The sequence below is a fragment of the Mesocricetus auratus genome, unplaced genomic scaffold (genome assembly GCF_017639785.1).
Source record: "Mesocricetus auratus isolate SY011 unplaced genomic scaffold, BCM_Maur_2.0 Super-Scaffold_100046, whole genome shotgun sequence".
In the NCBI taxonomy this organism is placed as follows: domain Eukaryota; kingdom Metazoa; phylum Chordata; class Mammalia; order Rodentia; family Cricetidae; genus Mesocricetus; species Mesocricetus auratus.
The window spans coordinates 1,592,501-1,610,216 of NW_024429223.1; the positions used below are offsets into that span (position 1 = coordinate 1,592,501).

Consider the following 17,716-nt stretch of genomic DNA (forward strand, 5'->3'; position numbering starts at 1 on the left):
GCTAAATACAACAAAAGGCTTGTGCAATTTCCCTAAATCTCCACCAGGGGACGGTACTAGTGTGTTTGAAAAGACCTGATCTAGCTGGGGCTTGTGGCTGCACCAGAGGTGTATGGAGTTCTGGAGGCTCAAGTTAGATCTAGACTGAGAGTAAACCTGGTCAAGTAAAAAGTCCCTGAGCCTCAATATTAAGGATGGATGGCCGAGCGGTGGTGGCACACACCTTTAATCCCAGCACTTGGGAGGCAGAGGCAGGCGGATCTCTGAATTTGAGGCCAGCCTGGTCTACAGAGCGAGTTCCAGGACAGCCAGGATTGTTTCACAGAGAAACCCTGTCTCGGAAAAAATGAAAAAACAAACAAACAAACAAACAAAACCGTTTTGCAACAGTAACAGGTGACATTTATAAGTTATTTCAGGGTACCGGGCTGTATCCTCAGTTTGGGGTTGATTTGTTTGTGGGTGGAGACAGAGCCCTGAGCCTTGTGCATGCTTGGCAAGTGCCCTCCACAGAGCTCCGTCCCCAGCCTCCAGGTTCCTCTTACAGTGTCTCTGGAGCCATCAGTCACTTAGCTACCCAGTGCTTCATCGCCCAAAGCCTCCCCTGCCTTTGCCGGTGATGACGTGGTCTTGCGCTGGAAGACAGCTCTGTATAGGAGCAGGTGAACAACCCGAGGTGACCAGTATCTCCTTCATCCCCGACGGCTGGCATAAAAGCCTGGTGTAACCCAGTCAGCACCAGGGAGAGGCCTCTGGCTCCTCCCACTTAACAGTTTTTGTGCTACTAGCAAAAACCTTCCCGTATCTCCTTTGTTCAGGAATTTTCAGGGATATTAACATGGCGGTACACTCCTGTAATCCTCACCGTTGGGAGACTGAGGCAGAAGGATGGTGAGTTCCAGACAAACTGGGCTACATAGTAAGTTATGGGCCAGCTTAGGCCATGCAGCGAGGCCGGTCTCAAAACAAAACAATCCAAGACACCTCCCCCTCCACTGAGCAGTCCACCGTGTGTCATTGTGACACGCGTGTGCAGGCAGGGCACTGAGCATTCCCAATCCAGGCTCTCTCCATCTTCCTCGCACTTGTCCTCGCCTTAACTGCACTTTAAGTTGTCGAATGATTTATCTAATGAGAGTGTGAGCCAGCGTACCCACGCCACCAGTACATGCACCAGTCAGAGGACAACTTGTGGGAGTCAGTTCCCGCTGTCCGCCTCGCGGACCCCCCAAGGACGGAACTCCAGGCTTGTCAACAAGCCGAATCTCCGGCTCTATTGCGTTCGCTTATTTTCTCCAGATGCCGGTGTTTTCCTCGCATGCCTGTGTGTACATCCAAAGGCGTCGGGTCTCCTGGAATGGATGCTTGTGAGCTGCCTGTGGGTGCTGGGAACCAAACCCGGGTCCTTTGGGAGAGCAGCCTGCGCACTTAACCACTGAGCCAACTCTCCAGCCTCTCTAATTTTTTTTTTTTGCTTTTGTTTTTACTTGCCTTTTTGGGGCAAGGTCTCAAGGTGACACTCCTGCTTCATCCTCCTCGGTGCTGGGGTTACAGGTGGGAGCCATCACAGCCGACTTCTCTATTTCACCCCCCCCCCCCCCCGCACCCCGAACTCGATGCTGCCAGTGTATCCGGACACTTTCCTCCTCCAGGGCCGTACTTGTCTCCACCTCCTTGTTTCCGGGTGTCCCTGATCCCCACAGGAGTTGCTTCCAGGGGAACTTGAAGGGTCTCTGGTCTGTGTCATTCTCAGGATTCACACACGCAAAACACATCTTGGGCGTGGTGCTGCATGCTTGTAATCCCAGCATTTGGGAGGCTGAGTTGAGACAGGAGAATTTCTGTAAGTTCAAAGCCAGCAGTGAGGCTGTATTTTGTTTGTTTGTTTGTTTGTGTAGTACCCTAATGGGACTCAAAAGATGGCTCAGTGATTATGAGCCCTGGTTTCTTTTCCAGAGGGCCTAAGTTCAGTTCCCAACACGCATGTCAGTTGACTCACAATGGCCTATAACTCCAGCTCCAGATGGATCTGAGGCGTCTTAGTGGGTGCCTGCACTCATGTACACAGACAGACAGACACACATGTAATTAAGGGCAGGCATGTCATTGGATGAAAGGGCTTTGCAGCACAAACCTAACAGCATGGTAGATAAAAACATCTAAAAATGAACGATTAGGGGCTGGAGAGCTGCCTCGATATTTAAAATCTTGGTAGTTAAAAGCATTTCTTGCAGAGCACTGAAGTTAGATTCTCAGCACCTACGTAGCAGCTTACAACCTTAGGTAGACCCAGCTCCAGAGGATCTGATGCCCTCTTATGGCCATTGAGGGCACTGCATGCATGTAGCACTCAGAAGTCCGTGCAGGCTAAACAAGTGTGTGTGTCTGTGTGTGTGTGCGTGTACAAATAAGTTTAAAAATAGAAACAAGATGTGGCAGATTATGAGTAGCTCCTTCTTTTCATTGCTGTACAGTAGTCCATTGCCTGAGTTCCTCTTCGTACACCTCGATGTCCTCATCCAGTCCCATTTGGTGGACATTCGGATTGCTTTCATTCGGAGAGTCCTTACAGACATTTTCTCCCAACGCTCAAGTTCAAGGTCTGTAGACTACATGTTTAGCATGGACGGCAGGGCTGTGATGTGCAGTTTAAGTGTATGAAATAATTACACGGCTGCTCCCTGTGAGTCAAAACAATTGCAGCAAAAGAGAGGAGGTTGCAAAGCCCCACTGACTTGAACCTGAATTCCCCCTCTCGGGTCCAGCTGCTCACTCAGCGGCGCAAGTTGGGCGCCTGAGATCTGTTGTCCTGCCAGGCTGAAGGTTGCTGGGGGCTGTCACTGGGGGGGGGTTACCTGTCCTCTTACTGTTATTCTGACCTCTGTCCTTCACCATTAATTATTAACCACTCCCCCAAAAGAGCCTGCTATCCTAAAGATCTGCCCAGTTAATCAGTCACTGCCCCCTAGCTGGGCATTTGGTAGAGCTGCCGTCGGCCCCTGGTGCGGTGTGACTTAGCGATGCTCTGGACACCTCTGTCACTCTGCTGCCGCTCCAGACCCTCTGCAGGAGGCTGGCAGCCCCTGCGTTTTGATGGCGGTGCCTTCCATCTCAAGGGAACAGCGGAGCTGGCACGGGCTTTGCTGGTGCTTCGAGTGTGCGCCTGGCCCCCCCTGGTCACCCATGGACTAGCGGTGAGCAGTAGGCATGAGGAATGGCCAGGAAATTGCCCAGACCTGGCTCTGAGCCCTCACTCCGGGTCACCCAGTTTCAGGCCTGGTCTCAGCGCCTCCTGGGCTCTCGGCTCTCCCGCACGCTTCTCCGAGCGTCCATCTACGGGCAGTTTGTGGCCGGGGAGACAGCAGAGGAGGTGAGGGATTGTGTCCAGCAGCTGCAGGCCCTGGGACTCCTTCCCCTGCTGGCAGTGCCCACAGAGGAGGAACCAGACTCCACTGCCAAGACCAGGTAAGTAGAGAGAGGCAGGTCCAAGGGGGGCGCGGGTGATGGCAGGAAGGGGCTCTGAGGCTCTGGAAGCTGACCTCCACTGGCCGGGCAGTGAAGCCTGGTATGAGGGGAACCTCAGAACCATGCTGCGCTGTGTGGACTTGTCGCGAGCTCTCGTGGACACCCGTGGCCCAGCCAGAAACAGCCTCATGCAGCTGAAGGTGACAGCACTAGCCAGCACCCGGCTTTGCGTAAGTGACAAGTGAGATGGGGTGGGGACGCAGGTGTGGCCGCCCACCAGGCTACCCTCACCACTCCAGCCACCACCCCATCACAGAAGGAGCTATCGGCTTGGATCCAAAGGCCAGCAGGCTCCTCGCAGCTGAGCCCCGAGAGGCTGGCAGAAGCCATGGACTCAGGCCAGGTAAGGAAAATGGAGGTGGATATGGTTGCAGTGAATGAATATGGGTCACACGGGGGCTCTAGGGCTTGGGTGAGGAGCTTCCCAGAGGAGGGATCAGGGCGGCGGCGGCACTTTCTCCACGGAGGACAGGACACGAGTATTTGGTCGGTTGCTGGGTGTGGCGGTGCACACCTGTAACCCCAGCACTTGGAAGAGGAGACGGGAGAATCAAGTCGCCGAGGTAAGCCTGGGCTACTCAGTGAGACTCGTCTGGAAAAGGCATTGTGGAGAGACGGCTCGGCAGTTAAGGACAATTGTCGCTCTTGCAGAAGACACAGGTTTCCAGCCCACACTGTGGGTCACACCCATACATAACTCCAGTTCCGGAGAATGTAACCCTCCATCCTGACTGCAACGGGCACCAGGCTTACCTGCAGTGTGCGTACAAGCATGCAGGCAAAAACATCCACGCGCATAACTTAAAAAGGACTATACATTTGTTTTTGGTGGTGGTAGTTTTGTCTTTAAGACAGGGTCTTACATATGCCAGGCTGGTCATGAACTCTCTGTATAGCCAAGGATGACTTTGAACTCCTGATCTCCTGCCTCTGCCTCCCAAGTTGCTAGAGATATTTTTGCATGTGCACCTGAAAGTGTGCATGTGTGTGTGTGTGCCATTGAGTCTGGTTTTATTTTTTTTCATAGTCAATCAGCAGCTACACTGGTGTGTACTTGCTGCATGTAAACTCTGATGAGACCAGTGAGATTTTCCTATTGTCTATTTTGAAGCAAGATCTTAGCACGTAGCCTAAGAACTTGGAACCCTCCTCAGCCTCTCCAGTCCTGGGATTACTGATGTTTGCCATCATGCCTGACTCTGATGAAGATCTTACTTTATTCATTCTTCCATTCATTCATTCCTTTGTATTATTCCAATATCCTATTTTTGTGTGTGCACCTGCAAGTGTGTGTGTGTGTGTGTGTGTGTGTCTGTGGCTGGAAACAAGTATTTTCCTCTATCACTCTCAGTCTTTTTGTTTGTTTTGAGACAGGGTCTTTCTACATAGCCCTGGCTGTCCTAGAAGTCACTCTGTAGACCAGGCTGGCCTCAGACTCACAAAGATCCAACTTCTGAGTGCTGGGATTAAAGGTGTGGGCCACCACACCTGGCTTTCCCGTTTTATTTTTTTTATTTTAATTTTAAATAGCTTGTTTTACATGTCAATCCCAGCTCCCTCTCCCTCCCCTCCTCCCGCACTCCCCTTCCACCCTCCCTCCCACCCTATTGCCAAATCCTTCCACATAGGGGATGTCTAGGTCTATCATTTTACTCTTGGTAGGGTCAAGGCACTCCCCCTAAGAGTCCAGGCTGAGAGAGCATCTCTCTTTGTGCTATAGGCACATGAAGACAGATTGTATACCAGGGATAGACACTGATCCACAGCTCAGAGCCCCATAGGTTGTCCAGGCCTTCTCACTGACACTCACATTTGGGGGGTCCAGATCAGTCCCATTCTGGCCTCCCCACTGTCGGTCTGGGGTCCAAGAGCACTCCCCTGTTCAGATCAGCTGTCTCTGCTGGTTTTGCCAGCCCATTCTTTGCCAATTTGCTCATCATTCCTCTCTCTCTGTCACTGGGTTCCTTGGGTTCAGTTCAGTGCTTAGTTGTGTGTATAGATATCACTTGCCAAAACTAAATCAAGAACAGATAAATAATCTAAACAGACCTATAACCCCTAATGAAATAGAAGCAGTCATCAAAAGTCTCCCAAACAAAAAAAAGCCCAGGCCCAGATGGCTTCAGTGCAGAATTCTACCAGAAATTCAAAGAAGAGCTCATTCCAATACTCGTCAAAGTATTCCACACTATAGAAGCAGGAGGCTCACTGCCAAACTCTTTCTACGAGGCTACAATTACCTTGATACCCAAGCCACACAAAGACACAACTAAGAAAGAGAACTATAGACCAATTTCCCTCATGAACATTGATGCAAAAATACTCAATAAAATACTTGCAAACCCGTTTTATTTTTTAACAGGCGGTCTGTCACTGAACCTGGAGCTTACTATAATGGCTACACTGGCTGGCAGGGGGCACCCAGGATCCCTGTACCTCCATCCCTGAAACTGCACTAGGGTTACAGATGTGCTGTTTCACCTCGGTTTTTATGTGGGTGCTGGGAACTGGAACTCAGATCCTCACACCCACCCAGCAAGAACTTTACCCACTGAACCATCTCCTTAGCTCCTATTTAGATTTTTTTTCCTTTTTAGCTTTTTAAAGCAGCTATGGCCCTGAACATCCCCTCTCATAGTTTCCCCTCCCCCACTCCTCCCAGTTGCCCCACACACACCTCCCCTCTCCCTACTCCCTCGACCTTCCTCCTTCCTCCTTCTCCTTTTCCCTTCAGAAAACAGCAGGTCTCCCAGGGATCTCAACAAACACAGCATAACAAGTTACAATAAGACTAGGCACAAACCCTCATATCAAGGCTGGACAAGGCAGCCCAGTAGGAGGAAAAGAGTCCCAAGAGCAAGCAAAAGAGTCAGACGCCCTCATCCCCACTGCTAGGAGTCCTGTTGAGATTTTTGGCACTGTTTTGGGGTGTACATTTTTCTAACTTATTCCTTGAGATAGGACCTCACTATGCAGCTCAGCCAGCTCTGGAACACACAAATCCCCCCCCTCGGTTTTTCAAGTTCTGGGATTATAGGCATTGGCAACTACACCAGACTTCTTTGTTATTGTTCTATGTGTTTGAAATTTTTCCATAACAAAATGTTACAGAGCAAGGCATAGCTATGCACATCTAAGATCTCAAGTATATAAGACCAGCCTAGGCTACATAGTGATATCCTGTCTCAAAAATAAATAAATAAGAAATAAAAACTAAGAGCTACAGATGGAGCTTGGGGGTAGAATTTCCCTAGACTATATCAGTGAGGGGCTGGGAGCATGACTCAGTGGTAGAGCCCCTGCCTAGAATCCCCAGTGAGGGGCTGGGGGTGTGGCTCAGTGGTAGAGCCCCTGCCTAGAATCTCCCAGTGAGGGGCTGGGGTGTGACTCAATGGTAGAGCCCCTGCCTAGAATCCCCCAGTGAGGGGCTGGGGGTGTGGATGAGTAATAGAGAACTTGCCTAGTATTCACAATGTCCTGGGTTTATCCTCAGCACTGCAAGGAAAACGTTTAAAAAGTAAAAAGTTCATTGTTCAGCGACCATCGCAGCACATACCTGCCAATGTGAGTCGAATACCAAAATCCAAGGGTCCTCAAGTCCAACGCTCACAATGTCATGGTATTTGCCTGTAAGCTATGCACACTCCCCCGGGCACTTTAATCCTCTTGTAGTACCGAATGCAGCATAATCACTACGTAAGCAGTCCCTCTATAGCGTTCATAAGGATGTGTCTAAGTGTCTCTTCCTGGTGCTGTGATAAGACCCAAGGGAGGAAATCGGGGCGGCAGAAGGTTGACGAAGTTGGTCACGCGGCATCTAGGATCAGAAAGCAGAGATCCGCAGCACCAGCATCCTGCTGCTCAGCCCCCTCTCTCCACTGTACGATCAGGATCCCCACCAAGGAAAGTGTGCCACCTCAGAGGGTGAATCCCCCACCTCAACTCAAGATAATCCTCCACAGACATGCCCAGAGCCCTGGTCTCCCAGAGGACTCTAGATTCTGTCAAGCTGACTGTGCTAACCGTCTCGGGGAGTAATGACGGCCACGGCTGTCTGTGCTCAGTGCAGATACGGGGTTTTTCTATTTAAATGGTTTTTAGTTACGTTGGGTATGCACCACACGTGTGCAGTGCCCTCGGGGACTGTAAGAGGGCAGGAGATCTCCAGAAGGTAAAGTTGTTTGCCATTGCGAGCCTCCTGCCATGCATGCTGGGAACTGAATTCCGGTAAAGCAGGAGAGGGTCTCTCTGGCTCTGCAATGCTTTTATGAATATGTTTGACCTGCCACGGGCTGAATCCATGGAAACAGAGCCTATCATTAGGGAGGGACAACAGGATCTGCTGACAATCTGACCTATCCACCCACGAATTCATCTTGCTTTGTGATGCGTTTCCATGGTTGACATTGGTGCTTCAGGCTGTTGAGTGCTCGGGTTAGAGCTTCTTTATTATTTAAACTAGTTTTGCCTTTTGAGTTAAAAAATTTATGTTGAATGAAAACTACAAATCAAAGCAGGTTTGGTTACAAACACCTATAAACCCGGCACTTGGGAAGCAGAAGGAGAAGGAGCAGAAGTTGGAGATCATCCTTGGCTACACAGTAAATTCTGCACATGAGTTGGGGGGGGGGCTAAAGGTACCTACCCCTTGATGTACTTCAGCAAATACACACAGTAGGACCACACAAATCCCCTTCTGTACATGGAGACTTCCCATCACTGCAGAATTTCCCATTAGTTTGAGGATGTGTTTTGGTTTTGTTTGATCTTTTCTTTTTTAATTTTTTTTTAAAGTTGGGTCTCATATAGCCCAGGCTGGCCACTCACTCACTTTGTAGCCTAGGATAGCCTTTAGCTCCCGATCTTCTTGCCTCCATCTCCTGACGAGCACTGCCATGCCTATTTTATGAGGTGGTTTTATTTTTATTTTGAGACTGGGTCTCACCCTGGCTTTCTCTCCCTGTTCCTTCTCTTTTTTCTATTACCTTTCAAAATTCCACTACGTTTGTTTGTTTGTTTGTTTGTTTGTTGTGTGTGTGCCTACGAATGACAAAGCTTGTGTTGGAGGTCAGAGAACTGCTTCCAGGAGTCAGTTGTCTCTTTCCATCGCATGGGTCCTGAGACATGAATCCGGGTCACCCGGCTTAGCAGCAGTATCTTCAGCCACTGAACGGTCTCACTGGCCCTCTCCTTTCTCATTGGATAGACTAACGCAGGCTGCCTCAGTTTCCCAAATCGCAAGATTGCAGCCATGTGTCACCACACCCTGGAAGTCACTTATCTGTTTCCCACAAACTACATACACACACACACACACACACACACACACACACACACACACACACACACCTTGCTGGTGGGAGAGAGGACTCGGGTCCTGGAGGACCACCAGCAGTCCTGAGCAGTCTCCCATTCCCCGGTGCCCCTTAGAACCTCCGGCTCTCCTACCTCAGTGCAGATCAGAATCAGCACCTGCAGGCCTCTCTCAGCCGCCTGCACCACGTGGCCCAGGTAACACATGGGTGGGGTGGCCTGACTCCCCGCCCCCTGGACACTGCTGGCCCTGACGTCGTTCCCTCCCCCTCAGCATGCCCGGGCCCAGCATGTGAGGCTCCTTGTGGACGCTGAGTATACATTCATCAACCCTGCCCTGTCCCTGCTGGTGGCTGCGCTGGCCCTGCGCTGGAACAGACCCGAGGAAGGCGGACCCTGGGTGTGGAACACTTACCAGGCCTACCTGAAGGTGGGTGGTGTTCCCTAAAGGGCTGTGGGTGGGGACTCAGCACCCCGGTCCCCCTGAGCCAGCCTGTGCACCCTGCAGGAAACTCAGGAACGGCTGGAGCGGGACGCTGAGGCCGCACACAAGGCGGGCCTGGCGTTCGGGGTGAAGCTGGTTCGAGGAGCCTACCTGGAAAAGGAGAGAGCCATGACGCAGCTCCACGGGAAGGAAGATTGCACTCAGCCTGACTATGAGGCCACTAGCCGAAGGTAGGGACAGGGCTGAGAGGCTATAGGAGAAATAGTAGATAATATTAATATCAGTACGTCTCAAGGGAGGGGAGCAGCTCAGTGAGTGTCGTAGGTAGGGTTCCTGTTGCACCACGACCGCAGCAACGCTTATGAAGGAAAGCATTTAACGGGGGCTGGCTCACAATTCAGAGATCCAGTCTATTACCGTCACGGCAGGACACGGCGGCGTGCAGGAAGCTGTGATTCTAGAGAGGTAGCTGCTGCGTGTTGGTATACAGGCAGCCAGAAGCAGAACGACTCACAGGGCACGGCTAGAGCATGTGACAGTGACACACTTCCTGCAACAAGACCACACCTCCCATTGGTGCCTCTCCCTGTGGGGGCCATTTTCCTCTTAAACCGCCACAATGGGTATAGCGCTTGCTGCACAAGGACCGCGTGTCGCGGGACACACCCATGACTCCAGCGCTCTGCTGTGGAGACGAGCGGGCACCATAGGCTCACTGGGGGTCAATGCAGCTGAAACAGGGACTCTGGGTTCAGTGAGCGACACAGTGAGGTGCACAGAGCTGGGGGAAGATGCCCAGCTCTGACCTCTGCCTTCTACCTGAGCGTGCACAGGGAGCACACATGTGTGTGCAGGGACACACCCGTGCACACACACTTGTTGCTGCTGCAATCCCAGTGCTGAAAAGACAGACAGGGGCTCATTGGCCAACAAGCCCAACCTAATGAGCGAGCCCCAGGTCCCAGTGAGAGACCTGACTCAAAACACAAGGTGTGGCCGGGCATTGGTGGCGCACGCCTTTAATCCCAGCACTCGGGAGGCAGAGGCAGGCGGATCTCTGTGAGTTCGAGGCCAGCCTGGTCTACAGAGTGAGTTCCAGGACAGCCTCCAAAACGATACAGAGAAACCCTGTCTCCAAAAACAAAACAAAACAAAAAAACCACAAGGTGTGGGGGGGGGCAGCGCGGTGGGTAGAGGGCTTCTCTCACAGACACAATGGCTGCAAGTCGGATCCCCAGAGCCCTTACAGAAAGCTGAGCAGGTGTGGCGGCTGCCTGTCATCCTAGGCTTGCGAGGCAGCCACAGAAGATGGGAGTGGGCAGGATGACAAGCCGCTAGCTAGACTAGCCAGAAGTGATGAGTGTGGGTTCGGTGAGAGGCCTTGTCTTACTAAATAAAGTGGAGATCCATCGAGAAGGACACCCAATGTCAGCCTTGGGCCACAACCCAGACATGGACACATGTGCACATGAACACATAGACGTGCACACACACACACACACACACATACACACACTCAAATTTAAATAATAGCATGTAACTCTTCTTTTAGAGGAAAGCAGATTGCCTAAGCTTGACAGTCACTCTACCACTGAGCCCGCCCCCAGCTCCTTACTGGGGGATTCTAGGCAGGGGCTCTACCACTGAGCCACACTCCCAGCCCCTCACTGGGGGATTCTAGGCAGGGGCTCTACCACTGAACTATATTCCCAGCCCCCTTTTTACTTTTGTTTGTGAAACAGACTAAGTCCCCAGGGTGACCTTGAACTCACTCTGTAGGGCAGGCGGGCTTTGAACCTGCAGTCCTCCTGCCTCGCTGTCCAGAGCAGTTGGGATGGCAGAGCTGCACCACCAGACGTGTACAACGCAATCTTTCACTTGCTTGTCACCTGCCACGGGGCTCTGTGCCAAACATCTCGGGGGTGTGTCCTGACTACGGTTACGGGAACTCACCGTGCTACGGAGAACAGAGCGGGGGCAGGAGCCCCACCCGTTGGTCCTCTGCCCAGAGGAGCTGAGCAGAGCCTCTCCCTTCAGTTACAGCCGCTGTCTGGAGCTGGTGCTGCGCCGCGTGTCCCGTCACGGGCCCCCGTGCCACCTCATGGTGGCTTCCCACAACGAAGAATCCGTTCGCCAGGCGACCAAGCGGTATGAGGCTGAGGGCGGGGAAGCCAGCGCCCCTAAGAAGACGGGAACGGGTGGTGAGTGGGGGACAGTGGGGAAGTATGCAGAGGGGACGTCAAAAAAACTGAATCCCAAGCCGGGCGGTGGCGGCGCATGCCTTTAATCCCAGCACTCGGGAGGCAGAGGCAGGAGGATCTCTGTGAGTTCGAGGCCGGGCTGGACCGACAGCCTCCAAAACAATACAGAGAAACCCTGTCTCGTAAAACCAAAAAAAAAAAAAAAAAAAAAAAAAAAAAACTGAATCCCGACCTGGCGTGACGATACACACCTGCTGTCCTCAGAAGGCTGAGGCAGGAGGATCAAGAACCGATGCCCAACCCAGGTTACATAGCAAGAATCTTAAAAAAAAAAAAAAATCAACCCGTCTATACCTATGTATGTCCTGTCGGCTCAGATGTGGCAGGGCATTGTCCCTTATTTACCGAGACCCAGGGAGGATGGAGGGCTCCCAAGAGCAGTTGAGGCTCGATGGGTAGAAGTCTCAAGAGAGCTCATGAGAGTCGTTATTTATTGATTGATTTGATTTGATTTTTCATATGTGTGTCTATGTGAGCACCCATGAATGCAAGTACCAGAGGAGGCCAGAAGAGGGCGCCAGACTCTCTGGAACTGGAGTTGCAGGCAGTTGTGCGCTGCCTGACTTGGGTGCTGGGAACTGAACTGGGGTTCTCTGCAAAAGCAGAGGCTCTTTATTGTGTTTTATTTTTATTTTTAAAATGCTAGCATTTGGGCATTTTGCCTGCATGTATAATGTGGGCACCGTGTGCTTGCCTGGTGCCTGCAGACGTCAGAAGAGGGCATCAGAGCCCCTGGAGCTGGAGTTACAGATGGGTGTTGAGTTGCCATGTGGGTGCTGTGAGTCCAACTCAGGTCCTCTGGGAGAGCAGCCAGTGCATTTAACCCCTAAGCCTTCTCTCCAGTCCTACAGTGGTTATTTACCATTGAGTTTGGGGAGAGAGTCGTTCCTCAGAATCTGTGAAAATGTGTTCTAGGACCAGTCTCCATGGAAACCAAAATTTCAGATGCTCAAATCCCTCATATCGGATGACGGACTATTTGAGTTTTTGCATGTGACCCGTGACCACCCTCCTTTATGCTTGCAGTCACCAAGCTTATTTGTAACACCGAGACTGAGTCTAAGGGGGGAAACCTATGCAGGGTTTTAGCACAGACCTGATCTACCCCTTGCTTGATCCCCAGTTGAATCAGTGGGTGTGGAACTGGGGGTCCAGCAGGCCAGCTGCTCTTCTCCCCACATTTGACTTCTGGGGTGGCTGACTTGTTCTAGCCACTGCCTGTCTGAATCGATGTGACCCCTTCCGCAGCATGTGGGAGCTGGGCATCCCCCCGGACGGCCCCGTCTGTTTTGGACAACTTCTGGGCATGTGTGACCACGTCTCCCTGGCACTAGGTGTGTGAGCGGCTCATCCCTCCATCCCTACCCCCACCCCCGCCCTTCCATTCCTTCTCACCTGGATCCCTCCTGCTGTCTGCAACCATTATCTAACCCCTCTCTCGCCTGTGGCTGGCTCACCCTCTGGTTCCTTCCGGACATCTTTGGGGCCCTCGTAGGGCTGTGCCCTGTGTCTCCTTTCCTGGCCCCTGCTGGTTCTTGTTGATGGTGCCATATTTCCTGTTGTTTGGGGTCCTGACTGCTGCTCCCTAAGGCCTTAGGCCAGATTCCTTTCCTTCTGTGGGGCATTGAGGGTGACAAAGGTGCTTTATTACTGGGAAGATGGACAGAGGGAGAAGAGGAAAACTGTTTCTTCTAAGTGTTTGCTGGACAGTGTTTTTAGTAACGAGTTATTGCACGACAGACTTGCCTAGTCTGCCGTGTTCTGAGCAGGGGGAAGTAGCTTTTGCTGCTGATGCCCAGGAACATCTCTCTCTCTCTCTCTCTCGCTCTCTCTCTCTCTCTCTCTCTCTCTCTGTCTCTCTCTCGCTTGCTCTCTGTCTGTCTGTCTCTCTCTCTCTGTCTGTCTGTCTCTCTCTCTTTGACTCTCTCTTGTCCACACTCTGCCAATACTTTTCCCAACAGGACAGGCGGGCTATGTGGTATATAAGTCTATCCCCTATGGCTGCCTGGAGGAGGTGATTCCCTACCTGATTCGGAGAGCCCAGGAGAACCGGAGTGTGCTGCAGGGTGTCCGCAGGGAGCAAGAGCTGCTCAGCCAAGAACTGTGGCGTAGGCTGCTGGGAAGGAAGGTCTAAGGGCTACTCCATCAGCACCATCGGGGCCGCGTGCTCAATAAAGGTCCCAAGACTCTGCCTCTGCTTGTACCTCCCTGAAGCTGCCTACTGGATCAGGGCTGATCCTGGCCTTGGCCAACAGAACTTGGATAGGTGGGGCATGTCTGAAACTAAAGAGATCTTTAGTCCTGAGTGGTGGCACATTCCTGTCATCCTAGCACTTGGGAAGCTGGGGCAGCAGGGTCATGAGTTCCAAGCCAGTGAGAGGAGGAGGAGGAGGAGGAGGAGGAGGAGAAAGGGAGGAGAGAGAGAGAGTGTATGTGTGTGTGTGTGTGTCTTCCAATGACTCAGGGTGATAATAACTTGAGGTCATCTATCCGTCAATGGACTTGGTCAGGGATCTGTTCAAGAATTCTTTCCATCTCAGAGGATGAGATAAATAACCCAGCTGAAGAGTAGACACTAGTGACGAAAGACTGGGCCAAGGTACCAGCCTGCAGTCCCACTGCCAGAGAGTCTGGGGAACAGAACCTTCATCCAGTGACAGATGGAGGCAGAGGCAGACACCCACAGCTAAACATTGAACTGAACTCCTGGAATCCAGTGACAGAGAGGGAGAACTGATGAGCATAGGGGTCAAGACCGGGCTGGTTTAACCCACAGAAACAGCTGACCTGAACAAGAGGGAGCTCTTAGACTCCAGTCTGATGGCTGTGTGGAAAGCGTGGGGCTGACCCAGACCCCCTGAATGTGGGTGTTAGTGAAGAGACCTAGGTAATCTATGGGGCCTTGGGTAGTGTTTATCCCTGGCATACAAATGGACTTTGGGTACCCATCCCACAATGAGGGAGGCTCTCTCAGCCTGGACTCTTGGGGGGAGGGCCTAGGCCCTGCCCTGAACAAAATGACAGACTCTGGAGATCCACCATGGAGGGCCTCACACTCCCTGGGGATCAGAGTGGGGATTGGGTAGGGGGGGGCCTGGTGAGGGAGGCAGGGGAGGAGGGGAGGGAGAGGAAACTGGGATTGACATATGAAGCAAGCTTGTTTCTAATTAAAAAAAAAAAAAGACCGGGCCAAGGCCATGTGCCCAGGAATGGTGGATCATCTCTTTAATTACTAAGTGTAAGGAGATTCTTCCTGCCAGCCTGGTTCCATAGCCGCATCAGTCCCAAATGAACACGCAGGATGCTATATTAATTATGAAGCTGTTGGCCGTTTGCTATGGTTTCTTGTTGGCTAGCTCTGACTTAATTATTAACCCATGCCTGCTAATCTGAGTATTTCCACATGGTCTTCACTTACCGGAGAAAGGGTTCAGACCTCTTACTCCTCTGGCATCCTACGTGGTGACTGTCTACTCTTGACTACATTTCCCAGAATCCTCCTTGACTCCTAGTTCCACCTATCTTGCTTCCCTATTGGCCAACAGTGCTTTATTTATCATCCAATAAGACAGACATATACACAGAAGGACTTCCCCCATCAAATAAGCATTGATGAGCAGGCTGGAGAAATGTTTTTGCCAGTAAAATGTCTGATTCACAAAAACATGAAGACCTGAGTTTAATCTCCAGCACCCGTATGAAATTCCAAGCATAATGTAGTGGTACAGGCTAAGACAAGCAGGTGCTGGCTGGCCAGCCTGGCCCAATTAGTGAGTTACAGGTCCCAGTGAGGGATGCTGTCTCAAAAAAAGTGTGGCACTAGGAAGCTGTCTTAGTTTGGGTTTTCTATTGCTGTGAAGAGACACCATGACCACAGCAATTCTTACAAACAAAACATTTAATTGGGGTGACTCACAGTTTCAGAGGTTCAGTTCATTATCATCACGAGGGTGAGCATGGTGGCATGCAGACAGACTTAGTGCTGGAGCCAAGAGTCCTACATCTTCCAGGCAACAGGAAGTCGACTGAGACACTGGGTGGTATCCTGGGCGTAGGAAACCTCAAAGCCCACCCCCACAGTGACACACTTCCTCCAACAAGGCCGTATCAGTCCAGCAAAACCACACCTCCTAAGAGTGCCACTCCCTATGAGATTATGGGGGCCAGCTACATTCAAACTACCACAGAAGCACAAGCAGCAGTATGACAGGTTCAAGGCTAGCCTGGACTGCATAGTGATACTCTATCACAAAAACAGAAACAAGAGCTGAGGACTTGTCAGTAGGATCATTGGTAGAACACTTGCCAAGAATCAAGGAATCATGGGGCTCACAGGCAGAGGAGACGAGCCTCAGGCTCTCTACTATGTGGAGGGTAGGCCAAAGGAAGGCAGTGACACCAGGCAGTGGTCTCTTGCTTCAAGCTGTAGGAATGGGACCAAGCTGCATACTATGGCCAAATGAGGCCAAGTTCCTTGATGCAGACCGTGAGACAGCCATCTAAAACTGAATGGAGCCAGCCCAGACTACAGGAGACCAAACTGCTCACTCAACACAAAGGGTGTCAGAGTTCTATTGACTTGGCTGGAGAGGGTCATGGGAGAGGGTTTGTTAACTACTCATCAGTCATGGGTTTTGGTTTGAAAGCTGTTCTTTGAGTCAGGACCCCAGCATTTGGAAGGTGGAGGTAGTAGGACCAGGAGTATTGGTTTTTATGTTTTGGTTTTTCGAGACAAGGTCTCTCTGTGTAGCCCTGGCTGTCCTGGAACTCACTTTGTAGACCAGTCTGGCCTCGAACTCACAGGGGGTCATAGTGATTTTAAGGCCAGTTACTGCCTTATGCAATCTCCCCTGCCTGCCTCTCATTTTTGTACACAAGCAACCTGGTTTGTACTTAAGTAGGTTAATACATGGCATGGCCGGGTCTGTGTAGAAGCTACTGGGGTCGACTTGCATAGATATCCTGGGTTGATGGCAGAGCTAGAGGACTTTTAGAGCTTTCAGAAAAATGCAGGGACGGGCTAAAAGAAACAGACACCCACTCCAATGAACCACTGGCCATGTTCATCCTGTATTATAGTCTTGAATACCCAGTTGTCAAAGGAACAACGCATCTACATGCAGAGTTGAGTCAGTAATCTCATTCAAGGTTTGAAATAGGAAGGGGTCACTCACATAAGGGCAGAGACGCCAAGGCTTTCACCCGCCACCCACTCATCTCTCAATTATCTACAGTGTCCAGGTAAGAGTCCGTGTTTGCTGGGTGCGGTAATGTAAGCCTAAAATCCCAGCACTAGGAACTGAAGCTGGAGGTTGTAAATTCAAGGTCAGCCCACGGTAGCTAGTGAGACATCTCTCAGGCGGGCGTGCGTGCGTGCGTGCGTGTGTGCGTGTGTGCGTACGTGCATGCATGCGTGCGTGTGTACCCTTGTGTTCCAAGTGCTGTTAAGAAAAGCCAGGAGGGAGGTGGCGGGGAGCACATCGTGTTTAAACCAGCAGCAGGTTAAGGACCCAGAACCTGTCTTCTGTCTTCTTCCTGTGGTCCCTACCTGTTTCAGAGCCTAGAGAAGCTAGGAAAGATTGAGGACTGGGATGGTAAGGAGGGGGGCTTAGGGAGTGAGTCACAGGTCAGGGACTGGAGGGAGGTGGCCGGGCCCAGGAGAAAGCGCAGGGTGGGGATAGCCATGAGGCCAAGGCCATGTGGGCTCGACAGTCCGGGTGACGTCTAAAGGGAGGCATCCCGAAGGACCCTCGGGTATGGGGCTCAGGGAAGAGACTGGAAACAGTCGCGGGGTGGCTGAGCATGGGTGGGAATGAAGAGCTGAGATTCAGAAGGGTCCAAGAGGGTGCGGCTGGGAGAGAAGGCTGGGCAGTTAAGAGCACTGGCTGCTTTTCTAGACGTCCCGGATTCGATTCATAACGCCCGCGTGGCTCTGTATCCCAGTTTTAGGGGATTCTATTCCCTCTTTTGGCAACCCTGAGTATTAGGCGCTTACATGCACGTAGGTAAAATATTCATATTCATATAATTAAGATTACAAAAATAAGAGACACTGGAGCAGGCAAGGGGAGAGAGAGAACCAGCTGAAACCTACCGAGCGGGACAGCTCTGTCTCTTCCCGCTGCAGGATGGCGAGGCTGCTTCTTAGGGTAGGCTACTGCGCAAGTGCGAG

At 51.6% G+C, this 17,716-nt stretch overlaps 1 protein-coding gene across 3 annotated transcripts; it reads left to right on the forward strand.

Annotated features, from left to right (window-relative positions):
- Nucleotides 1-3,020: 3,020 nt before the first annotated feature.
- Nucleotides 3,021-13,735, forward strand: Prodh2 (proline dehydrogenase 2). 3 transcript variants are annotated; one of them, XM_040735499.1, is made up of 10 exons: nucleotides 3,021-3,194; nucleotides 3,269-3,465; nucleotides 3,557-3,695; nucleotides 3,782-3,868; nucleotides 8,956-9,036; nucleotides 9,113-9,268; nucleotides 9,347-9,513; nucleotides 11,321-11,484; nucleotides 12,756-12,878; nucleotides 13,506-13,735. In XM_040735499.1, exons 1-10 carry the CDS (start codon nucleotides 3,021-3,023, stop codon nucleotides 13,676-13,678), a joined length of 1,461 nt encoding a protein of 486 aa, XP_040591433.1. In that variant the 3' UTR covers nucleotides 13,679-13,735. The 3 variants fall into 3 exon arrangements, with proteins under 3 accessions (XP_040591433.1, XP_040591434.1, XP_040591435.1); XM_040735500.1 differs by having other exon boundaries at nucleotides 11,321-11,431; nucleotides 12,793-12,878; XM_040735501.1 differs by lacking the exon at nucleotides 9,113-9,268 and having other exon boundaries at nucleotides 11,321-11,431; nucleotides 12,793-12,878.
- The last annotated feature ends 3,981 nt before the right edge of the window (nucleotides 13,736-17,716 follow it).

Bases quoted from the DNA above. Each gene is read 5' to 3' on its own strand.
- Prodh2 (XM_040735499.1), top strand. From the start codon at position 3,021: ATGCTCTGGACACCTCTGTCACTCTGCTGCCGCTCCAGACCCTCTGCA. The intron at 3,466-3,556 runs GTAAGTAGAGAG...CTGGCCGGGCAG, and splicing joins GACTCCACTGCCAAGACCAG to TGAAGCCTGGTATGAGGGGA. The intron at 3,696-3,781 runs GTAAGTGACAAG...ACCCCATCACAG, and splicing joins TAGCCAGCACCCGGCTTTGC to AAGGAGCTATCGGCTTGGAT.